Genomic DNA, 26,593 nt, shown 5'->3' with positions numbered 1-26,593 from the left:
CAGGCTTATCACATGGTACTCACCGGTTGATGTGCTGGGCTCTGAAGTGTCCAGGTCCCCAAATCCACACACTGCCTCCGGCTCAAAGGTTTGCTCAATCCTGTCTTCAAGGGGTGTGGGTGGTGGCACAGATGATGGTCCCCCTCCAGTGCCTCTCATCTCCCGGAGCCTTTCTGCCACCCTCTCCTTGGTCCGGGAGCGGAGGTCATACCACCTCTTCCTTATGTCCTCAATTGTCCTGTGGCTCACCCCCAGGGCATTGATTTTCTCCTGCATTTCCTGCCAGATTTTTTTTTTGGTGGCCTCTGGAACAGTGAGGGCAGCTCTCCCAAAGAGCTCATCATGGTGCTGACAACATTCTTCGGTCAGCACCTCAAGCTCCCTCTCTGAGAATTTAATTTTCCTTTTTCGGGGGGTTCCCTCCATGGCTGCTGAAGCTAGCTCAGTGTGCAGACTGGCAGTTGTAAAAGGGTGTGGTCCAGCCTCCTCCCAGGTGTATTTGTTAACTTCCTGGCTGTGATGTCATCATCATGTGCCAGGAAGTGTTTCCAGAGTGTTTTGGTGTGCTTTCTGGAGTGTTCTGCTGCACCTGCAAGCAATTTTGAGGGAACTCGCAATTTGCGACACCAACTCGCTATTTGCGAGTTCGTTTTTTGCACACTCGCAAACAGCGACCTCGCAATCTGCGGACTCGCACACAGCGTTGCGAGTCCGGATGCGAGTCGCTAAATCGGACCGGTTTCTTTCCTGGCATACCAAATTGCGAGTCGCATTTTGCGAGTCGCATTGACTCGCAAAATGCGACTCGCAATTTTTATTTTTCCTACATCTGGCCCATAGTGCTTTGTGGGGCACAAGATGGATTGTACTGATCTTCCAGTGATCAGTCTGAAAGAGGTAATCACCACTATTGAAGAAAGCACAAGGAATAAAGCTGCAGGCCCAGGTGGGGTCCCCAATGACCAGTTCAAAGATAACTTAGCGCTCTGGGCACCACTTTCAGTAAATTTACTTAGAAGTGCCATGATGATAGGGCCTCTAAGGTCATGATCATACTGATCTATTATTCCCATATAAGGAAGGGTGATAGAGCTGATCCCCAGTGCTACTGCTCGATCTCCCTGATAGATTCTACAACTAAAATACTTGGTAGACTACTGTTAGGTCAGTTGGAGCGTTGGTCCACTGAAAAGGGGTATATTATGTGATATCCAGTACGGGTTTAGACAGGTTGCGGGGACCACAGAACAATGTTTAATTAGCAAGTATATGAGGGTGAAGAAAGTCTGTGTACATTTTACTTTTATGGACCTCATCTATATATTTGATTGTGTAAATCGGGCAAAGTTGTGGGACAGAATGCTTGAAATGGGAGTGGAGCATCATGCTTTTTAATTAAATTGCACACCAACCTGTCTGGGTTTATTAGGTATGGGCCGAACGTATTTTGTACTCCCCTTTTAAATATAGGCAGGGAGTTAGGCAAAGGTGTGTGCTTCCTCCCTTTCTTTTCTGCCTCTATATAAACAAGCTCAAATCTTAATTGCTGTGTGTAAAGGCTGACACACCTAAGGTGGGGACTAGACACCTCCCTGTAATAATGTACGCAGCTGACTGCATTCTAATGGCTAGAAAAGCGGGCAGTCTACGGAGATTATTAGAAAATCTTGCCCATTTCATGGATGACTTGGACATGTCTACCAATGTCTCCAAATCATACATCATGTGGCCGGTAGAGTAGGGAAGTGAAATCATACTGTTAAAAATACAAGACTATTATGTGTGTGCATGTTCACGCACTTAGGGACCCCTTTTGATGACAAAGTTTCTTGGGCACACTTAGTGAAAGTCAAGAATTCACCACTGAACCAGTCCATAGCTGCACTTTTCAGGTTTTCTGCTAAATTGGGCTCTAGTCCTCCAGATGTGAAGACTTGATAAAGCTAAATCCATTTCTGTGGCCACATGTGGTGCAGGGATTTGGGGAACTTGAGAGTTATCAGAACTCCATGTGACTGAAAATGAATTTGCCTAAAGATTGCTATCTGTCCTTTGTGGTACGTCCACATACATGTCACTTAGAACTAGGGTTATCATATTTTGAGGATTATGTGAAGCTTTTCCTTTTGATGTTGTAGCTTTCTGTATCGTCTAAAGCAGTGGTTCCAACCTTTTGACTTCTGTGGACCCCTACTTTATTATTACTGGCACCCAGGGACCCCCACTGAATCATTATTGGAATCCCGGAACGCCCTACTAAGGGCCTGATTACAACTTTGGAGGAGGTGTTAATCCGTCCCAAAAGTGACAGTAAAGTGACGGATATACCACCAGCCATATTACGAGTGCATTATATCCTATGGAACTCGTAATACGGCTGGTGGTATATCCGTCACATTTGGGACGGATTAACACCTCCTCCAAAGTTGTAATCAGGCCCTAAGTCTTTACTGAAAGCTGGGGACCTAGTCTGTTAATATTATTTTTTTTTTTAAGCAGTCGCAGACCACTGAGGAGGCTTTGCGGACACCCAGGGGTGCCCGGACCACAGGTTGGGAACCACTGGCCTAAACCACAAATTAAACTTAATCGACCTGTGATACTAAATTGCCTGAGGCATTAAAAAGCTCATAACATTCCATGGTTCATGTATATTAAAGAGCAACTCGTCCTGATGGGGCAGCCCGAACTTTTTGCAAACCCAGAATGTATTTACCATGCTACTAAAGCAGCTGTCAAATGGGAATATTTTGCCATGTTTATGAGGATTATGGATGTGGCAGAATGCAGCAAACGGAGGTTGGCTGCCTATCAATCATTATCGACCACAATTTAAATACAACGTTACCCTTATTTTGTACCTAATCAATCTCACAAATTTTATTTGGTTAGATTTCGTTTAAATATAGCTTTTGGTTTACTATATTAGAGCAGTGTATAGAGAGGTGGACCTGGCAACCTGGCCCATGTGATTCCACAATCTATGTTGCATTTCCTTTTCTTTTGTAAGCTCTATACAACCCCAAGGAAAATGTTTTTAGTACCCTTAAGAAAGTCTCTTAATAAAAGGAACTGCAGACTCGCGCTGTTGTAACTGCATCGTTTACAAACTGAATTTTGTCTGCTTAATGATACACAAATTTATTTCGGCTGCGGTCAGGCTAAGAAACATGATAGCCATGTAATTCTGGTTCATAATTTTTGTAAAGTAACTGAGCTTAGTACTTATGTTATATTATAGTTTGCTGTACTTTATTCTTAAACTGATTATGGTAGATAGGTGCTGTTTTTTATTATGTACTTTGGCACTTTAAGATCCAATCTAAATGAAAAAGCTTGTTATTGTATTTTAATTATTTTAATCATTTAATTTAGAATTTCAAAATTCTAAAATGATTATTGTTTAATGATTTGCTTGCACATGGATTAATTTTTTTATATGTATGCTGGCTCTACGATTTATGCTCATGTTCGATGACGCTGTGTACAATTTTTAATGTTTGATGTATAAATGCTCTTTTTGCTTAGGTACACTTTTATGGTTTATTATAAAGGAATAAAGGTTTTTCTGACCGAATTAGTACTTTTTAATCTGCTAAAATTATTCATGTCACGGTGCTCAATAGGATCAGAGATATGTGTTTTACAAGTGTTTTTCAAATTATTTTGGACTAATTCATAATTTCACCGGATCCTTAGCACTGCTTTAAATTGGTGCAAATATGTTTTGCCACAGTCGCAGCTGGGATCATCTAAGCTGTGTACTACTGATAAACACTTAAAATGCGCTACTGTCATGCTCATTTAGGATGAATAATGCGCACAGAAGTAAGGCCCATGTCGGTTTCATGTTTCAAGTTTATTTGTGTAGTTAATTAAACCAGTTGCAATGTATACAACTCTCAGTAAAGTAAAACATATCGAACGCAAAACGTTAAATTCTAAATTGTTAAAATGCAATCAATTTATGGGACAATACCCAGGCCATCAGATGCAGAATTAAAACACAATAAAACAAAATGCTCGACCATGTAGTAACATCTGTTTGTAAACAGAATTTCATTAGAAATGGGCCCATTCTGTAACTGTGTACATGCGTAGAACATGTTCATGACACAATAATATTCTGTCAGTGTAGCCGTGAGCAGGCAAAAGAGCGAGAAAAAATGCCTAAACTAAGGTGAGGAAAATCATTCAGTGCTTCATTTACTCAGTCCCAATGTAAATAAAGGGGAGCATAAATCGGTGCAGAAGAGCTGGAGGCTTAAAACCTTCCTGTCAGAAATTACTAGAAACTATTATCTGCTCATGCAGCACACCCACAAATGACGTTAGCTTTGTAAGCTGGGATTGCAACTAGCATGCATCCATTAAGCCTTCTATCCCAACATACAACTAGAGTTTGTCAATACCTTCATATTGCCTAACTTTGAACCTGATTATGACCTTGGCGGATGGGATAACCCGTCACAAACGTGACAGATATCCCGCCTGCCATTTTACATAGGATATAATGGAACTTGTAATACGGCGAACGGGATATATGTCATGTTTGTGACAGAGTATCCCATCCACCAAGGTCTTAATATGGCCCTTTGTGTTTGTGCTTCATGTGCGTTGGCTGTACATGTCTGCTTCCACAGTTTGTGCCTGCACCTATGTTTACGTGTGACTTGTATGAATGATGCCCACTCTCATCTACTTTGTGGTGTGCCTTGAACACTTCACCTTATTTGTGGAGATGGTCTCCTGTCTTGTCAGCATGTGTGTTCCCTTTATTCATCTTTGCACAAGGCACGGTGTAAGTGCTGCGGTCCAGTCTTGTCCCACATCGCTCCTAAAGTATGGAATGGCCTGCTGCTACACATAACAGCTTCCTCCTCGTTTTTTGAATTCCGTAAAAAGCTGAAGACCTGGCTTTTCGAGTAGTCCCACTAGGCCCTAAATGTGGCTGGACGCACACCTGCTCAGCTCCAGGAAACCCTCTGAGGTGATAGTGCTGTCTACAAATTTGAATAACATAAATATGTCTACAGGAAAGTGGTTGTGAGAACACTCCAGTCTTACTTACACAGAGCTTGTCTAATAGAACATGTCAGTGCCAACGGTATGCTTGGAAACGTGTTAGTGTTAGCAACGTCTCCATAGCCACCAGCGTTTTTTTAGCCTGTGTGAATGTTTGTTGTACATTGGCATGAAGTGCTTATTTTCTTTCAAGGCACTACATTTATGATTGCCTACTTTTCCCGTTGGTGACATTAATGTCTTGCTTCTGCGTAAAGCAAATATACTTTATGCTCGTTCCCATGTTGTGTCCCTGCTTGAAGAGAGATGTACAAAGTCTTAATTGCCCATTTTCATTTTTTTTACTAGTACTTGTCCTGAAATATGACATACATGTACATACAGCTTTTATTATTCAGCAACACCTTTTTCTTGTAATGCAACCAAATAAAAACCATAGTTAATCTATCTGTGAGAAATAGGAAACAATGTACAGGGAAGAAAGGAGACGATCATACTTAAGGTGGATCTTACCATCGGCTCCTTCTGTGGTAGTGATAGTTCATGCATTGTGCATGCAGCTGTCAGAGAGTAAGAGAAACGAAAACACACCAAACTCCACACGAATGTCGCTCGTTGAGTCGTATGGATATCGTGACCAAGCTACGAGGTTGTTACTTTAGAAATCCATCGTAACCTGATCACTGTATCCCTCCAGCCCAAACAAGACGCCTCCAGGAGACAGGTGAACACGGCATGCAAAGCAAACACAAACACAGCAACCTTCACAAATCGACCTACTTGGGAAACACGTCCTTGGCGCTTTCTTTCCTGAAAAAAGTATGGTAGAAAAAGCAAAAAAGTCGTAACATGTTCAAGGGAGGCGAGCCTTCAAGGTCCTTGTCTGTAAAATAATCAGCCGCGTAATAGGCAGGCCAACATAAATCAGAGAGCAAGGTGCCAGCAATCACCGAACTATTCTCTTGTCCCCAGGAGGCTACAATTATGTGCCTAGCCTAAAACTCCGCTGTAAAATGCTTCCAAACCCCTCTACTGTAGTAGAGGGCTGGATTTCAAACATTTTAGATGTATTTCCTGTATGATCCAGACACAGTGGTTCTTTGTAGGAAGTTCATTAAACATGCATCACTTTAAACACGGAACAAGAAACAGTACAATCATGCAGCACCCTAAACCAGACCTGTGGCTACGGCTTTACAATAGAGCATTTGTAGTCAGCTTCCTCTTTTCACTCTGTAAAACTGAAAAAAACAGAACACTTTGGGATTGGTCATGATAACAGGGTTTATAATCCCCGCGGCACAAACAGAGAACAACTTTAGTAATTGTTTGTTTATCACGCAGGGGAAACTACATTCTTGACCATTTTGGGTCAGGTTTTAAACAATTTTCAGGAAATCGCATTTTACAGGGATCCTTGCTCCCGGGCTACAGTCTGTGGGATTGTCGTCGATCCGCGAGACCAGTTCTAATCTCATGCTATTCCACGGTCATCCCTGGAAGATGGGTAGGTTTTTATCAAGGGGACGCGTCACTGCAACATGCTCATGGCCCTTCAGTGTCAGTGGAAGAGCTGAATTATTTAGGTGTCTTGACACAACGAAGTCAGTTTTCGAAACCCTTCTTTTCAGAAAAACATATAGACTCTGATCTAATGTTACATCCTTATACACCCACCCCCAGGCCCCTTCTGAGCTGCCCCAGTCCCTGCACTGGCCACACCTGCCTGCCACCACTCCATCACGTGCTCGAGTGAAATCCTACCCCAGCTTGCATAGCTTCAATCACCTAGGATCTCATTCACACAACCCTTTGTGGATGCTGCTAACACTAAGTGAAGATGCTGGGATGCTACTTTGACATGTTATGTTTTTGTATATTGCTCTTTATTTCCATTCACTTTAGGCAGCATTATAACAACAGGTTATATATGTTATCCGCACCACACATCGACCTTAGGGCATTCAGGGTGCTTTGGTACAAATGAACTAAACACTAGCTTTGTAAGTGCAGACGGGTGAGGGACAGTAATTAGAAGTGACTGTAAGTAGTGACTATGTATGGGAAAACGAGTCTATTCGCCATTAAACTGGACAGGATTAATTGTGTCAGGCAATTGGAAGGGTCATCTTACTCGGTTACTGTACTTGTCATTCTGTCGAGTGCTGGTAAATACTGTAATATAAATCCCTGCTGCCTGTATTTCTAGCTCAAAACTGGTCTCAACGACTCCGTTTTTTTACACTTCAAAGGTCAGGGTGGACTGGCGTAGATAATAATTATTATTATATGCTGATATAAAGCACTGTAGAAAACTGGTCATGTTATGAACAGTTTTCCGACTCAATTTTTTTTTTTTTTTTTTTAAGCCTGCTTGTTTAAATGTGAAAAATTATTAAAATGTATGCTGTGAGTCCATCCAGATGTTAATAGCGAGACTTATTAGCAGAAGCCTTGTGTACAGGTATCTGCTGAAAGTCACCAGGTAAAACCTAATGCTTTTCTGTGCACATTTCCTTCTTGCTGAAAGCAGCAAGAAAATATGGGCCTAAAGGATCCAGAACTGGGAATCTCATGTAGAAGTAAATCAAGCAATCTCAGATTTCGCAGGCTATGGCCCATTCCAGCCCCAGTACCTCGTGATGGTTGGTGTCTAAAGTGAAGATACGGGCCCGAAACTGTAAATCCAGGCCTTGTATCTCCTTTTTCAGCAACCAGCCCTCTAGGAATCGGCCCCTCAGAAATCCCTCTCCACAAAAGGATCGTGAGGGCCAAAGCTTGACGCAGCACACTACAGGCCTCATCCCGAGTTTCGTGGGGTGGCAGCCCCCGGTGTAGGGAGAGAGACCGCTCCAGGCACAGACAAGCTTTAGCGTTTCTCTCGGCCCAGGAATCCAGAGCTGAATGTGGAGCTGCGGGCAACTCCTCCGACCTGCCTCCAACAGCTCATGTATAGTAGTATGGCGGGAGCAAAAAGGTCCTCACAGCTGAAATAAAAAGCTCTCAGCCATCTCTTTGCCCCCTCGGCCACCTCGGCCTCTCACAACCAAAACAAAAGTCCCCACACCTTTTACCCCATGCTTTATGCAGAAGGTAAATGGGTGCAAACATGGGAATTTATTTTCCCCGAAAGGGGAAGAACACGTGGAATATGACTCGGTATTCCAGGGTCTGTGTGTTATTCTGCTTTCCAGGGAAATAACTTGTAATTCTTATTAATTTACAGGGAGATACTAGCCAGAATGTTATGTATCTCCCACTGGAGTAGTCAAGGGATTTCCTAATGACAGACAGAGTAGGCAAAACAATTAATACATTCACCTGCCCGTAGGTTGGAACTGGTGATTAATCTTGTCGCCAAGTAGCAGCGGCATTTGCCCGCAAAATAATTTCTCTACTTTAGGAATGAAACATAAGGATTCCCCTTAAATGACTAAGTGCAGATTAGTTTGTTACCTCCATTTGCCAGCAAATTTTCTTGGACCTTATCTTTTGAATCTTCCATCACATCCCCGATGTATTGTGCAAGCTTCTTGATGACACTGAAAAGTAACAGGAAATATATTTTAGTAATCAAATGACCACGAAACATCACGGCAATAACCTTATCAGAGCCTACCTGTACTCTAAAAAAGGATGCAAAGCGCCTTATTTGACTACTTATAACATTGATGTAAAACGAGAGTGAACTAGGCAAATGAAAACCAAACCAAAATAATCCCAATAGAAAGGGCTAATGCCATTTAATGAAAATATGGGATGCGTGGGTGTAGGAGATGGGTGTGAGACAGTGGTGTGGGGAGTCAACCACTTAAGCAGCCTAAGCGGGGGCTGCCACTGGGCCTGATGAACAGTGTCCCACTAAAACATCAATTAGAGGTTCATGGCCTATTCAGTCTCCAGGTCTGCAGACAGTGTTCAGGAATACCATGACATTAGGGTGTGGGAGTCAGGCTGATATGCACAGAAAAGGAAAAAATATAAATGATGAAATTATGAAAATAGGGGAATTCCCAGAGAGCAAGGGACAAAATACAAAACGTGCCCATAACAGAGTTAAGAATGAAAACTAAGGATGGCAGGCTGAGTATGGTAGTTAGAAAGAGGAAAGAAAAACCAGGAGGAGAACGGAAAGGTGGAAGGAAGGCAATTTAGAAGGCTGCAAGGAAGGCCATGTGAAAGGATATAAGGAAGAAAATTATTAGATTGGAATGGTGAAGGGAAGGGTAAAAGAATGAATGGATGGAAGGGTGAAATGATAGAGGATAGATAGATGTAAGGTAAAATCAAGGATGGAAGAGTGAAAGGACAGACAGGTGAAAAGGTGAATGGATCGTCAGATGAGGAATAGACATGGGGAAGAGTGAAATGATGGATAGATGGATTCATTACTATATTGGTGGATGGATGACTAAAAGGATGGATATGTATATGGATGGATGGATGGGTAGTGGGATGGGTGAACAGATGGATGGAAGGAAGATGAAATGGAAAAAGGAACTCTCTTAAGGAGGGTCAGATTTACTTGCTTTGCACCCTTGGTATAACCAGAGGTACGGGTCATGTGGAGTGATTTTTAACCTACTGGTTTCTGCCTTGCATATATGGGCTTTTGGACAGCAGGTTTCATTGATTGGTCTGGTAAATTCTCAAGCGCACTTTCCTTCCGCTCAATACAACAAACAGCATCATGCATACTTAATTTTCCCCTCTGACATACATTAAAGCAAAGGCAATTTTAAGTTGGAGACAGATAAAATAATGCCATTTTTGTCCTGAAATGGATCTGTTGGCATCTATGAGCAAGAGGCGATTAGATGAGCCCACTTCAACCACTGGCTCTTCGCATGAGTGACAGCATTTTTTCACTTTATCTATGTGTTACTTTGCGACTCACTATGCTTTAAAGGGCAAAATAGACCTCTGGCATCAAGAGGTTCACTGGCAACACAGTGATGGGCTTCCTAGATCACTGTTGCGCTACAATAATGTAGGGTGCATCTTAAGTGCCAGAGCTAAAAAATCAGGTCAGGAGTGTTCCCAGTGTGGATGTGCAGCTGGTTCTACATGACTTTCCCTTTTAGTACCCCCAGCTTGGTCCTACGGTGCAACTGTGTATATGTGGGAATTTGGATGTAAACACCCAACGAGGGACTTCATGATAAATACATATGAATGTACTGTGCACCGTGCAAACGATGCTGGCAGCCATTTTAAAACACACCTTTTCAAAGAGAATCATAGGCACCTGCAGGGGGAACTAATATGCTGTAAAATGGTTGTTGCCTTCATACCGCTATCCCTAGCAGTTCTGGTCACCAGCCCCTTTTCTGTGTTGACAGCTGCTAACCTACGGTCTTGCAACTTTCCAAATCTCCAGCTTATTGGCTGGAGAGTTGGAGCCACCACCAACAGGAGAGAATGTGGGTGTTCTAATGTAGGGTCGTCCCTGTTCTTTGCTATTTCAGATCTTGTTGTGCACACCCGAGCCTGCTCGGATCTCCACTCGATGCTCCACTGAGTGTTTTGAGGCCCTCTAAGTTTGCTTTACATACTTTGATGGAACATGCGCAGTACTGCTACATCCAGAAGAGGAAGGGTGAACTTCCCGAAATTGTTTCAAGTGCATTCATGTCCTGGCACAACTTACGCCTATGTGAGGCAATTACATGACAATTCAAAGCTAAAAACTTCCCACCATCGCACAGTTAAGCAATCGTTTTTGTTCACATCGGGTATTGTTGCACAGACTTCTCGTTTTAAGTGATGTGCCTCAGTACTTCTCGTTTTGAAACAATTAGGTTTTCTCTTAAGGCACTATGAAAATGAAAATCATATATCCGTTAAAGGGTCGTTTTCATGCATCCACGCCATGGGAAAGAATATGCCTTTCTATTGCTAGTAAAGTCAGGAACACATCCCTAAAGCTTGCTGCTCAAGTAAAGGCATTGTGAATAAGAAATACTCCAGCAGATTCAATGAACGCACGCCAGTGCCTGCCGACAAGTTTTACAGCAACGCAGGGCGTTACACTTCAGTAATTTGCATTGGAGGCAGTCGCCTTCCAGTAGTTGCAGTCTCTGGCACCGCAGGCCGCTGGATGTGACACATAGCTCCAGTTTAGATTGTCCTTACCAGTGCTGCTTGTCTACGACCCATGATTTACTAAGGAGCTGAGACTCCGCCTGTGTCCAGGGAACTAAACTGGTTCCTTTGATGGCCGTAAGAGTTGTGTACACAACTGTCTGCTGGAGAATAGCAGCAGGTGTCAGGCTACAATTTACTGGACTGCAAATGACTCTCCTATAGGATAAAGAAGCAAGCCCTACACACTATGGGCCATATTTATACTCTGTTTGCGCCGGAATTGCGTCGTTTTTTTTGACGCAATTCCGATGCAAAACTAACTCCATATTTATACTTTGGCGTTAGACGCGTCTAGAGCCAAAGTCCATGGAGTTTGCGTCATTTTTTAGCGTGGACACCTACTTTGCGTTAATGATATGCAAGGTAGGCGTTCCCGTCTAAAAAATTGACTCCGAGGCATGTGTGCCGTATTTACACTCCCGGGCAAAACTCACGCCCGGGAGTGGGCGGGTCAAAAAAAATGACGTCCAGCCGCTTTTGCGTCGTTTTTTAGCACCTGGTCAGGGCAGGCGTTAAGGGACCTGTGGGCTCGGAAGGAGCCCAGAGGTGCCCTCCCATGCCCCCAGGGACCCCCCCTGTCACCCTTGCCCACCCCAGGAGGACGCCTAAGGATGGAGGGACCCATCCCAGGGAACATAAGGTAAGTTCAGGTAAGTAATATTTTTTTTTTTTTTGTGGCATAGGGGAGCCTGATTTGTGCCCCCCTACATGCCACTATGCCCAATGACCATGCCCAGGGGACAGAAGTCCCCTGGGCATGGCCATTGGGCAAGGGGGCATGACTCCTGTCTTTGCTAAGACAGGAGTCATTTCAATGGGGGTTGGGAGTCGAAAAAAATGGCGCAAATCGGGTTGAGGCGAAAAATTTGCTTCAGCCTGACTTGCCCCATTTTTTGGCGCCCAAGCTCCATATTCCCCTACGCCGGCGCTGCCTGGTGTACGTAATTTTTTTTCACGCACACCAGGCAGCGCCGGCGGCTAACGCCGGCTAACGTAATTGAATAAATACGGTGCCCGCATGGAGCTTCAGAATGGCGTTAGCCGGCGCTAATTTTTTTGACGCAAAATTGCATTAGCGCAGTTTTGCGTCAAAAAGTATAAATATGGCCCTATGTTTCCACCGGTGTGGGTCCGTCGAAGTTCACACACAGCATCTGAATTTGCTAAGCAATCTGTGGCTGCTTAAGCGACATTCGAGCACAGCCCTCTGAGGCAGTTTGCAATGTTTTCCCAACCAGCTGCATCTAGGATGCTCTGTGTCCATATGTTTGTACTATGTATGTGGCACCCATAACATCTTGGCCCAAACCAGCTCAAGGCAACACCAGTGCTTAATGTTTGCTTGTTGTAACCGGTGCTGAGCACCGGCACTTATTTTTGAGGGCCGGCGCTTATTGTTTTGCCTCAAGCATTTACAGCGAACTAAAGACACATATGGGAAAGACGGAGGAAGAGAAACACGAAAAAGCTTTACAATGGGAGAAAGCAGAAAGCTGTAAGAGTGGGCTGAAGGGACAGGGAGGAGTTTTAAATGAATTGAAGAGGCCCGAGATGGCTTCGGGATTACGCTCTCAGTATTCCGTGTTCGCACATTTAATTGCAGCAGCCGCGTGTTTAAAAGGAGGGCTTTGAGCACCGGCACGTTTTTATTTACAAATTAAGCACTGGGCAACACATTAGATAATTGTATGTAATACGTCTCGTTTATCCTTCTAATTGGAAGTTGTCACTGCCGTGACTAACAGCATGGTGGTGGTTTGTCAAGGGCAAGCCCCTTCAGGGCTACACCCTACATACTTGGGGCCCTCATTTCTGCTAAACAGATGCTACTGGGGTATGTAACAAGCAGTATTGTCATTTCATTCTGAACCGCTGGGACTTGCTTCTACTGGATTACCACTTAACCTAATTCAAATTAATGCACAAGTCAGTTTTACCCCTGTCAATGTCGTGGTAGAGGATACCTGGTACTATAATGAACATATAGCACTGATTCTCCTTCTCCACTAAGGAGGGGGGTGTTTCAGCCTTAGCCTGCTTGTCTAAATCCCTGCTTGTGACCTTACTATCGTTGTGTAGTATGGAGCCTGCGAATAATTCCGCAAAAATACACATTTTTGCTTTCAATTCCAAAGTAAGTTATATCATATGTTGTATTAATATATTTGTATATGTTTTAGAAAGCGCAATGAGTGACGCACTGCAGCGAAAGTGTTTTTTCCTATTGGGTGAATGTGTGCTTCACACGATTAGTACTTATGTTTCTAGTAACAGGGATGTCTGTCTTCTTTTTAGCTCCCGTCCAATATTTATACATTTGCAGCCTTGTATTTGACTATGATTAACACTCCAGGGCAAGGCTTCTTTATTTCTGACTCAGAGCCAGTGCTTTAAACGGGCCGGTACTGCCCGGTACTGAGTACTGGCACTTTTTTATTTTGAGAGGGAGAGTACCGGCACATCTCAAGAAAAACGTAATACATTTAATTGGAGAGTAACCGCACTTCTCAGAAACAAGTAGGTACTCTGGCACAGAGTACCTGCACTTCAATTTTTCAATTTCAAGCACTTCTCAGAGCCTAAATCGTTTTTGGTCCACTGAAGTAAAAGGCACAATTTACGGAAAGGTGGTCTTCAGCCTAGTGATATGTTGTATATTCCATATCATAGTGCCCGCCATTCTGTTAAGCACAGACTGGAAAAGGCAATTTCTCCCCAGAGTCGAGGCCTACTGTCGCCCTGACCCTGCCCATCTTCAGATCAGACACACAGTTGCCATGAATCTCCTGCTGTTTGCGGGGAAATCACAAACAAAGGCCCAGATATACAAACCTTTTGCACTTGGCTTGCGTCACAAAAATGACACATACCCACACAAAATGTTTTTTGTGGGATTTACCTTCCAGCGCACAACGTCAAACGTGTTTTATGCTGGAAAGGTGCCTAAAAGTAATGCAAAGCAGTGCTTTTCTGCTTTACATTTCTCTGCGCCAACGTGGCTTTACATGGCTGGTATATGGATGTTCCCATGCAACCACCCATCATTTTTGGCGCCAGACCCTATCTACTAACAACGGTAGAAAGGGTTTTGCGCCAATAAATAATGGCACTTTCAAGAAGGCATTAAAAGGAGAAATACTTTAATTTCTCCTTTCTTTTCTGGCTTTGCATGTGTGCTGCACTGTACACAGTAACCTTTCAGCACAAAACCTATGGTAGACTCACTCAGACACCTCTGCGCTATTGTGTGAAGGTGCATGCATGATGCTCTTCAGACTGACTGTGCGCCGGTGCTACGGAGGAGGGGGGAGAAGGCCATATCTCTGTAGCTATGACACTATCCTTCTCTCTCCTTCACGCAACGCAGCGCAGCCTTTTTGAGAGAACCGCTGCGTTGCATGAAAGTTTTTGTAAATATGGGACAGAATTTAATCCTTCTTAGGTGAATAACATATGGATGGCGACGTTGGGTAATGGAAGTATCAATGCAAAGAAGAGAAGGGATTAATTTAAAACAGGGTAGTTTTGAGTTAGGATTTTTTTGGCAAAAGTGATTCGTGGAATCTAGCTCAGCATGGAGCGCCGCACATCAGAACTAAGCTGCAACGGCAAACCTGCTTTTGAGGTCCTAGGTATTTAAATCCAAATGGTGCTGTACATTAGCAGAGAGTTACTTGGAACAGCTGTTTGAGGCCTCCCAGCTTTGGAGTAGTTGGGTGGTGCAGGCCAGGTTTTGGGCGACAGGGCTGCATTCAGATCAATCGTCTGAAATAACGAGGTGCTGCAGGTAAGCGCTGGAGGAGATGTTACAAACATGCATGTGCTTCGCATTTCTGGAGCTAGAGGAAGTGGCGTGCTTCGGCACTGTTTGCAATCCTATTTTATGTCTAGGGTGCTGCTGGTTTTACCTCTGCCAGTTTTCGACTTGCCACATCTCACACAGACTGAGCTTACTCTGAGGTCTCCGTGAAAGATCCCTGTACTTACGCCTAATGTTCTATTTTCCAAGACTGAAATCAAACTCACCAATCATCTGTTGCGTAAAATACCAGAAACAACCCATCTCATAAAAAAAATGCGCGGATATTACACCATTAGCTAAGACACTAAAACATAGACTTTGCTCTAAATACTTATTTCTCAACATCAAAAGAAACAAAACACAGGATTCTATGACAATGACCCAAAATTTCACTGCCATCAGTAACATGTCACTGTGCCAGCAGCAATAAACAAAATAAAACCCAACTGCAGTGACACACAAAACATCCTACCAGCAGTGATCATACATCACACTCCTCTGCACAGTGACACTGCACACCCTGAGAGCAGGGACACAAAACACACTCGCAGTTCACACTAGCAACGGAGACACGTGCCTCAAGCTTAAATGACATTCAGCAACCTGCATATAGTGCCATATGGCTTTAAAGTGTTGTTGGTCTGTGCATGCTCTGTAGGCAGGTCTGCCTCTTGGATTTGTCAATGCCTATTTGATTTTGCATTCAAAGTGCACATCGAAATGCACGTGTTCCCTTGCTCTCTCCCCCCTGCTTGTTTCCATACCTACAAAGACTTTAGGACAATTTCAGGAGCAATGCTCAACTGCTTCAATTCAGGGACAATGTTGTTGTAGATTTTGAAACCATATTCCTTTCAGGATGGGTTTTCAGATACAGGAACGTGATTCGAGGAAAAGGAGGGAATCCTCAGGGTTAGTACAATACATCAGTGCAAGGTTTTACAAAGGCCAGTGTTGTTTTTCAGACAGCCGACCATTAAAGAGAAATCATTGTTCCTTAAGAAAACACAACTTCTGGCACAGCAGTACAAAGAGGATAACTTGCCTGGCAGTGGTGGACACACACCACCAGAGAGAGATGTATGGCTATGTAGAAGGAGTTCTACAGGGATGAAAAAGGAGAGCAGACCTTGCTATCTTTCTTTGCATTAGCTTCATGTAAGCTGCAGTAGGGTTACACTCAGGGCCGGCTTTAGAGCTGGTGGCACACAGTGCAACAATCTTTTTTGGCGCCACCCCCCTTGACCTCCTCGAAATCCCTCATTACCACCTGGCAAAAGTGACCTTCATTTCTCCATAGCCCCTATCATGCATTTGATTTGTTTTAAAGCACAGGTAGAGGCTGGTTTTACTAATCCGCACAGATAGCTACATAAAATACACAGATCTGTTTTGTGCAGCAGGCATATTAACCCTCTGCACTATTTTATGGCTATTCAAAACTGCTACTAGACAAAACTCTGATTTCCCTCCATTACAAGAGTTCTCTTGGCATTTTTAGTGTTCCCTGAATTGTGGACACACAAGGAACTCTGCAGCAGGTGTTTTAAAAAAAAGTCACTGCTCAACACTGCACTAACCTGCCAGTTCAGTGCCCCCGCCCCTTCCAGGTCAGTGTCCAGTGCGGCTGCACCAGTCGCACCACCCTAAAGCTGGTCTGGGTTGCACTCACGACAGGGAATAGGACTGCTGTGGATGTTTCATGGTGTTCTTCTTTCTCATCCCTGCACTGAGAAGACCTAGCTAATTAGAGTGAATCAGATAAGTTCTGTTCTACTGGAACTATCTGAGGAGCAAATCCATCAAGTTATTAAGCTTGGTTGGCATCCTGCATGACTGATTGACTCTCAAGGTGATCAACAGAATGATAAGGCAAAGAACTTAAGGAACTAGTAGACATCTATTATCTCTAATTTGTAGCAAAATCAAGCCAAGAGGCTCCTTTACATAGGTACCACCTACACAGCAGTACAGAGAGAGCTGACTCTGCAAGATTTAATCACATGAAAAAGGTCCTACAGTTCAAACATATCCCTGAGATCATGCACCATGGATGATCTCAAAGACCAACCTTTCTCGGGCTGTTTCTATTCACAGGACTTGAGGAGGCTTTAGATACAGAATGACAGGCCCTGATCTCACAACAATGCATACAGATCTATTACGTACACTCTTTACCAACAAATGGACAGTTCAAGAGATGATGTAATTGCTAATTAATCAGTTGCTGATTTTATGATGATTTTCTGTTTTCAAGACCCTACCTAATGAAGACAAAAAAGCACAAGATGAGTGAAACCTTTTATAAGATGATAAGCTCTATAGCAATTGGTTCCCTAACAATGAGCAGATAAATGTTCAAGATCAAATTTTCAAAGATTCAGGACGAAAAATGTTAACTTCTGATTTTAGTACTTGTTAGAAACTGGGTCTCTGGTTGGCAGTCAGTTTGCACCTTGTCCAAGCAGGGACCCTCACTCTAGTCAGGGTAAGGGAGTTACACTCATAAGACAACTCCTGCTCACCCCCTTGGTAGCTTGGCACAAGCAGGCAGGCTTATCTCAAAGGAAATGTATTAATTAACTTTGTCGTAAAGAGGCTGCATAGATCTGTCACTTAGGGTCTGTGGAAATGGGCCATAATACTGATGATGAACTTCATTATTTCTTCTAACATTATTCTTTGGGGATCATTGGCACCATTGAATCAAGCGTGTTGTTTTTAACACATGCCGTAAATATGACAGATGGAAGTATAGGGTGATTGTATGTTGTCTAAATATGGATGACATGCTTAGGTTACATGATATCTTGGTCGTAGTTGGAATTTGAACATATTATATGTTGATTTACTGCTATTTTGATTCATAAACATAATATTCTGTTTTTTTTATTGAATAATTGATAAGATGCTGGCATCAATGAATTGGGTATGACCAACATTTTTGGTCATTAAATATTTCCTACATATGTTGCAGTGATTTTTTACATCAACACCACTTTCGATCTAAGTATGGATGATATGCTCAGGTTACATGACAGTCTAGTCACAATTGGAAGTGACAGTTCCAAATGAGGGGATCTATTTAAAGATGGCCGTTATGGTCACGATTAACTCCTACAAATGACACTGCTTTTAAAACTAGTATTAATCTACTATGAGATTGAAGTGATGAAGAAAAGTAAGTTGTAATTACTCTCACAGTCTATGTTGAGTCATGAATACAACATCCGGCTCGCCCCCGTTTTTTTACTGTTAACAACTAATGAGATGATGGTTTTACAAATCGGCGACATCTTTGACTATTAAATATTTCTTGTTTATGTTATAGTGATGGTACATATTGGTATTATTTTTTATCTAGATTCTTTAATATTTTATTTCTTTATTGGTAGACATCTACAGTACGTTTGGACATAAATGAAGGGACCTGTTCAAAGATGGCTGCCATGGTTATGATAATTTTCGGGGAATGGTGCTCTTCTACACATGTGACTGGCTGCCTCGGGTTGATTGGTGGAACATCTCTGATGATGAATTGGGGGTAACTGGAGAGGCGGGTGTTTAAAATCGGGCACCTCGAACAACTCGGTTTGTTACATGTCTTGCGTATGGACACAGCGAGGACTGGTGTTCTTTTCTTGGCATGCATGAAGGTATTGGAAATTTATAAAGGCTATGACGAATCGCTATATTTTAACTATTTTCATTTTGAGCTTTCAAATATAAAATCATTTCTGATATTTGAGGAAAATGCCAAACACCAACAGTTTATGTTAACACGTGATAAGGGAAGTGTATGGACTCAGTTGCTGTTTTAAGATTATCGATGACTGCTACAAAATACGTATAACTCGCTATGCGAGGACTGTGTTTTGCTCTGGAGCAACATTGTTATATGAAATGGCAACAACCTATCTTTAGGTGCACATTACAAGTTGCTTAAAAATATCTATGATTATTATGGAGTACACATAACTCGTCCTTATGAGGACTTTGTTTCCTACTCTGGAGCAACATAGTAACAACTTCAAGGTGTTTGTTACATGTTTAATGGGTAGCGGACATGCTCCCTATTTAACATGATGTTACTGATCTTAGTGGATTGTGATCGGCAGGCAACTAGTAGATTGACGACTCAAATGAATGGCTTAGCAGTCCTTGATGGACCGCGTCTGTTAATTAGTAAATGAACTACTGACTCTTTGATTCTTTGTTATCATTGATAGTGAATTGTGCTTGCCGGTCGAATAAGATTGTTGAATGGTTTAATTGTAAAAATATCTAGTGTCGACATGTTGGAACATTGGCTCAATAAACATAGTTTGCATTTTAATGTATTAAAATCTTTTGGTGAAGTGATGCAGTCTCTTATTTTATATTAGGCACTGATACTGGATGTATTTGATATTTTTATCACATTGGGAATGACCCCTCAAATATGGCGGATCAAAGTGGAATCAAATTATTTGGTATGTGCAAGGTTTTTTATACTTACGCAAGTAATTATGGCTTAAATAAAAGTATAATATTATCATATACATTTTGTACTGGGTTACGTGAAAGGGTTTTATATTTAGGGTTTCAAACATGGTCTTTTGCATAATAAATATATATTTTTCAATTTTGGGATATTGATTAGAAAGCACATATAATTGGATATTTGGATAATTGAAAGTCTAAAACCAATTTAGTTTGAAACGGGATATCCCAGGTGTGTTTTTCAAATATAGGTTGTTGGTAGTATGTAGTCCTTTGCTTCTCCTTTCTTCTACATTTGTATATTTTCTGTTTTTCACAGCCGTAATATCTTTTTGTTTTGTTTGTATGAATAATAGGTTATTAATCTTTTTGTTTCTTCTGTCTTTTGTATATGTACTTTCTGCTTTTCATAGCTGAAGCATTCCCTTGTCAGGTTCTTTTCACAACAGGTTAGTGATCAAACTGTATGGTTCTTTTAAGAAGATGTTTTTCTTTCTTTAAAATATAGGTATCTCTTATATGTATTATTTTGTTTAACTTTATAGTGTTTTGTTGTTATGTATGTTTGTTGAAGTATATGTAAATGTGCACACTGAAAGGGAGTCATATTTATTATATTGTAGCCCTGAAGAAGTCCTTTGTTAAGGACGAAACACGTTGGCTGTTTCTGCTGTGAATATGTGCAGTTTTAAAAATTAAGAGAAGATCTGAATGAAACTACATTAAAGAATTTGACTTTTTAATATTATTGATTGTGATGTACTGCCAGTATTTAAATTGCAATGTGTAAAGTCTTTGTACCAACAAACAGTAATACAGTGAAAACACTACAAAATGGACACCACACTAGGTTAGAAAAATAGGCAATATTTATCTAAATCAAACAAGACCAAAACGACAAAAATTCAACATACACAAATAAAGTTATGAATTTTTAAATTAAAAAGTCTTACTCCATAGGAAACAATGGAAACGTTGTTACACAAAGTACCTGGTTTGCGTAAAAAATAAAGGTGCACGGGCAAGCGTGCATCGGAAAAGTCAGCAGTGCATCAATTCCTTACTCCCAAGTTTGGCTGTGCGTTGTTTCTTCTCCTGTCGGGTCGTCGATACATCGTTTTTCGATCCAACAAGAGAGCGATACGCCGATTTCCAGACGGGACACCTCGAATCCGCACAGGTTCATGATGATTTTGACACCCAGCGACGATGGGTGTAAAATCCGGACACACGGGGATGGAAAAAACAAGCTGTGAGGGGTTTGAGTCGATTTTATAGCCACGTTGCAGGTGGTGCATCAAAATTTTCCTCGTATGGCTTCCTGTGCATGGATTTCAGCCTTCTTTTCTACCAGCTTCACTTTCAAGGGCCCAGGGACTGGATAGGGCACCACTTGGCAGGGCAGGAGTCTCAGCAGAGAGTCTAAGTGCTTGCAGAGGAAGTATTTGATGGCCGTGAAACTTCAAAACAGGAGGCAAGCTCAGTCCAAGCCCTTGAAGATACTTCACAAGCAGGAATATACCACAAAGACCAGTCTTTGACCTCTTTCAGGCGGAAGCAGCAACTGCAGGTTCCTCTTGGTTCCAGAAGTAATATGAAAATCTGGGGTTTTTGGGTCCACTACTTATACCTCTTTATGTTATTGAAGTAGGCAAACTTAAACAAAAAGTCTTTGTTGTTCACGAAATCCTGCCTTGCCCAGGCCTGGCTCCAGACTCACACCAGGGGGTTGAAGACTGCATTGTGTGAGGGCAGGCACAGACCATTAAGGTGTAAGTGATGACTCCTCCCTCCACTCTAGCCCAGATGGCCCATCAGGATATGCAGGCTTCACCTCAGCTCCCTGTGTGTCACTGTCTAGTGGAGATTCACAAACAGCCCAACTGTCAGTCTGACCCAGACAGAGTATACACAAGCAGGCAGAGTCACAGAATGGTTTAAGAAAGAAAATGCCCACTTTCTAAAAGTGGCATTTTCAAACTGACAGTTTAAAAACCAAATTTCCCAAACAATGTATTTTTAAATTGTAAGTTCAGAGACCCCCAAACTCCACATCTGTATCTGCCCCCAAAGGGAAACTAAACTCAAATGTTATTTGAAAGGCAGCCCCCCATTAACCTATGAGAGTGATAGGCCTTGCAACAGTGAAAACTGAATTTGGCAGTATTTCACTGTTAGGACATGTAAAACACATCAGTACATGTCCCACCTTTAACATACACTGCACCCTGCTCATGGGGATAACTCAGGCCTACTTTAGGGGTGCCTTACATGTAGAAAAAGGGAAGGTTTGGTTCCTGGCAAATGAGTACACTTGCCAGGTCAAATTGGCAGGTAAAACTGCACACACAGACACTGCAGTGGCAGGTCTGAGCCATGTTTCCAGTGCTACACATGGGGGTGGCACAACCAGTGCTGCAAGCCCACTAGTAGCATTTGATTTATAGGCCCTGGGCACCTCTAGTGCCCTTTACTAAGGAGGTGCCATCCTTTCTATCATATATGCCAATCATGGAAAAGCCAATTACACATACAATTTACACAGGGAGCACTTGCACTTTAGCTCTGGTCAGCAGTGGTAAAGTGCCCAGAATACCAAAACCAGCAAAAACAAAGTCCAGGACACAGTCAAAACAGAGGATGCAGAGGCAAAAAAGATAGGGGAGACCAAGCCAAGTATGCCAGGTCTAACAGCCCTCATAAGTCTTAATCCACCACTGAAGTATACTTCTCAAGCACCCCAGCATCTCAGGGGTGGCACCCAGAGACTTACTAGCAAGCAGAGGCTACAGCAGAGTCCAGTACAGGTGCAGTTGCTACTGGTCAGCTGGGCAGTTGCACGAAAAGGCCTCTTGTGGCTTGTTGTGTCCCTGTAGCTGTAACAGGAGGTGAACCTTATGGCCATTGGAGTCCACTTCTTTGTCCTGGGTACAGAAGGGAGAGTGAGTCCAGTTTCCTTGGCTCTTCTCAGGTCTCAGACACCAGGTGCAGTCCTCTTCTGATCTTCACAGGCCCAGAAGTGTTCTGCAGTGTGTGCCTGGAATGCCAAATTTATAACTGGGCCAAACTAGTGGGTAAAACTTACCTTGGGGACCCCAATGAGGTAAAGGCTCCAGGGGCTACACCAATGAATTAGGCTTGTAATAAATATTTTAAGAAGTCCACATATGAACTCAGTAGCTGTTTCCTAAGCTGAGATAACAAGTATTACAATTAAAACCCTGCCACAGTGAAAATAGCCTTGTCACTCTAAGGACAAGTTTAACATTCAGACTTTACATGTCCTCCTTGTATATACACCATGCACTCTGTCTTTTGAGCATGTAAGGCCAACTTAGTGGTGACATTAATATTTTAAAGGAGGGTTTGGGCCTGTCAAATGTGGTCCTTTTGACAGGTCATATTTGCAGTTTAAACCTGAACAGCAGGCTACTGGTGGCAGGCATGCAGTCATGTTTACATTGCCACTACCGTGGATGGCACAATGTGTGCAACATTTTACTTGTGACATTCAACTTACAGACCCTGGGTACACTGTGATACTAGAGACTTATAGGTAAACTAATTATGCCATGTTGAAATGAGGAGTAGAAGCACTTTCCACTGGTTGGCAACAGTTCTATTGCAACAGTTCTATAGCCAGTGTTAGAAATGGGATCTCTAGCTGGCAGTCAGTTTACATCCTGCCCAAGTAGGGACCCTTACTCTAGTCAGTACAAGGGAGTCACACACCCAAGATAACCCTTGCTCACCCCCTTGGTAGCAAGTCAGGCTTATCTCAGAGGCAAAATGTAAAGTCTTTGCACAAACACATAGTAACACAGTGAAAACACCACAAAAGGACTTCACACCAGTTCCAGTTTAGAAAAATAGCCAATATTTATCTAAATCAAACAAGACCAAAAGAACAAAAATCCAACATACATGTTAGACCTGACAGCCTGAGGGTGGTCACCCCAAACATTTTGCCTGCCCCTTCACTTTTTTTACACTGTTTTTGCAGGTTTTAGGACTCTGCACACTTTACCACTGCTAACCAGTGCTAAAGTGCATATGCTCTCTCCCTTAAAACATGGTGACATTGGTTCATACCCAATTGGCATATTTGATCTACTTGTAAGTCCCTGGTAAAGTGCCCAGGGCCTTTAGATTGAATAATACTAGTAGTGGGCATGCAGCACTGATAGTGCCACCCACAGAAGAAGCCCCTTAACCATGTCTCAGGCCTGCCATAGCAATGCCTGTGTGTGCAGTTTCACTGCCACTTCAACTTGGCATTTACTTGCCAAGCCTTAAATTCCCATTTTTCTACATATAAATCATCCCTAAGGTAGACCCTTGGTAACCCACAAGGCGGCAGGGTGCTATGTAGGTAAAAGGCAGGACATATACCTGTGTGTTTTATATGTCCTGGTAATGAAAAACTCCTAAATTTGTTTCCCACTGCTGTTAGGCCTGCTCATTTCATAGGCTAGTATTAGGGCTACCCTAATATACTGTTTGAGTGGTAGATTATGATCAAAAAGGGGTAGACAGGTCATATTTAGTATGGCCAGAATGGTAATACGAAATCCTGCTGACTGGTGAGGTTGGATTTTATATTACTATTTTAGAAATGCCAGTTTTAGAAAGTGAGCATTTCTCTGCACTTAAAATCCATCTGTGCCTTACAGCCTGTCTCCAATACATGTCTGGTTGGGCTGGTTTACAGCTCCCTTGTGCATTTCACCCAGACAACCACAAACACAGAATGCTCAGTCACACCTGCACTCATCTGTATACTGAATGGGTCTTCCTGGGCTGGAAGGGTGGAGGGCCTGACACTTATCTTTTAAAGGACAGTGGCCTGCCCTCACACAGTGGACTGCCAAACCCCCTAGTGGGACCCTGGCAGACAGGTTGTACTGAAAGGGGGCCTTGTGGACTTCAAAACCACTCTTTGAAGTCTCCCCCACTTCAAAGGCACTTTTGGATATATAAACTGGGTACCTGACCCTACCAACTCAGACACTTCCTGGGGCAGACACTCTGAACCAGATCCTGCAACCTGCCAAGAGGAGCTGCCTGGCTGTCCAAAGGTCTGACCTGGACTGCTTTGTTGTGAAGGACTGCTGCCTTGCTGGCCTCTGGCTCTGCTGAGAAGTGCTCTCCAAGGGCTTGGATTGAGCTTGCCTCCTGGTCCTGAAGCCTTTGGGCCAAAAAGACTTCATCTCTGCAAAGGAACTCCTCGTGTGGCGAAAATCGATGCACAGCCTGCCGGAATCGCCGCACAGCCTGCCTAGCGGTGAAAGAATCACGCATCGCTGACCCGCAGCAACGCAGTCTGGCTCACCGAGTAGAGATCGATGCAGCGTCAGCGTTGCGACAGAAACTCCGACGCATCGCCAACTGGATCGACACAGCACCTGTGACTTTGTCCTGCACGCCCAGGATTTCCACGCATTGTCCCTGGGCGTCATAACACCCCGCATCGTAGTGAGGATTCAAGACTGCGTGCTGGAATTCGACTCAAAGCCCTTACCTCGAGGATAAGAATTGACGCATCGTCCGTGCGTGTCTGGAAATCTGACGCACACCTTCCTTTTCCACGCATCTCTTCCTCTGCGGTCTTCGTGCGTGTAATTTTGACGCATACCAGGTACTTTGTGCACAAAAGAGACATTTGTTGATTTTTAAAGACTTAAGACTCTCCTTATCATTGCAAAAGTGATATTTCAACTTGTGATTATCAAATCTTGATTGTTTTGACCTTAATTTACTCAGATAAATATCTTATATTTTTCTATACATGTGTGGTGTATTTCTGTGGTGTTTTCACTGTGTTATTGCATGATTTATTGCACCAATACTTTACACATTGCCTTCTAAGTTAAGCCTGACTGCTCTGTGCCAAGCTACCAGAGGGTGGGTACAGGATAATTTGGATTGTGTGTGACTTACCCTGACCAGGATTGTGGTCCCTACTTGGACAAGAATGTATACCTCTGCTCACTAGAGACCCCATTTCTAACAATACACAAAAAGAGATGTTTACAGTAAAAAGGCTCTTAATCCATAAGAATCAATGGATGCGTTGTTTTAGCAAAAAGTACCTGGTATGCGTCAAAAATAAAGCTGCTGGAGAGGTGATGCGTCGATTCCTTACTCACAAAGTGAGGCCGTGGGTCGATTCATTTCCCGACAGGTAGTTAATGCATCGATTCTTTCCAATGCAGGCGAAGGATGCATTGATTTCCGGACACGTAGCCTCAGGTGCTTGCTGAGATGTTGAAGATTTGACGCCCAGGGTTAATGTGTGAAAAATTCCAACGTGCCGTGTAAAGGGTCCACATGGAGAACAGGTGCTGCGTCTATTCACAGCCAGGCCGAGGCACAGAATGGTTAAGCAAGAAAATGCCCACTTTCTAAAAGTGGCATTTTCAAACTGACAATTTAAAAACCAACTTCACCAAAAGATGTATCTTTAAATTGTGAGTTCAGAGATTCCAAACTCCATATCTCAATCTTCTCCTAACAGGAAACTACACTTTAATAAGATATTTCAAGGCAATCCCCATGCTAAACTATGGGAGAGATAGGCCTTACTATTGTGAAAAACGAATTTAGCAGTATTTCACAATCAGAACATGTAACACACACCAGTACATGTCCCCCTTTTAAAATACACTGCACCCTGCCCATGGTGCTGCCTTGGCCCTACCTTAGGGGTGACTTACATATAGTAAAAGAGAAGGTTTGGGCCTAGCAGGTGAGTACACTTGCCAGACCGAACTGGCAGTTCCAAACTGCCTACACAGACACTGCAGTGTCAGGTCTGAGACATATTTACAGGGCTACTCATGTGGGTGGTACAATCAGTGTTGCAAGCTGTAATAGGGGTTGCGCAATGATGACACTAAGCCCGTGGTTAGATAGTATACACACAGTCTTTATTTTTAGATTATAGACAGTTCGTTCTATAGATGTTATATTGTTTGGCCACTCTTCCTTTGGTTGTTATTTCTTGTCTTCTTCTTTCCAGGAAGACTCTCAGGAGGCACATGTGGGTAGAAAACGGAGACAAACAATGGTAAGTGGCCTGGTGAGTGGGGTTTCTTTGTTTTTTTCCTTTCTTTCCTTTCTTTTGTGTTCATTTGT

General features: G+C 42.8%; 1 protein-coding gene across 1 annotated transcript in view; it reads right to left on the bottom strand.

Annotated features, from left to right (window-relative positions):
• ATP6V1C2 (ATPase H+ transporting V1 subunit C2) overlaps positions 1 to 26,593 on the bottom strand; it is a 268,763-nt gene that overhangs the window by 177,265 nt on the left and 64,905 nt on the right. The window contains exon 4 of the mRNA XM_069235932.1: positions 8,482 to 8,567. Coding sequence (XP_069092033.1) covers positions 8,482 to 8,567 — 86 coding nt within the window. The remainder of the gene's footprint in view (positions 1 to 8,481; positions 8,568 to 26,593) is intronic.

Source organism: Pleurodeles waltl, chromosome 5 (genome assembly GCF_031143425.1).
Source record: "Pleurodeles waltl isolate 20211129_DDA chromosome 5, aPleWal1.hap1.20221129, whole genome shotgun sequence".
Classification (NCBI taxonomy): domain Eukaryota; kingdom Metazoa; phylum Chordata; class Amphibia; order Caudata; family Salamandridae; genus Pleurodeles; species Pleurodeles waltl.
Note: the sequence above shows the minus strand (reverse complement) of the source record. Positions and strands in the feature narration are given on the sequence as shown.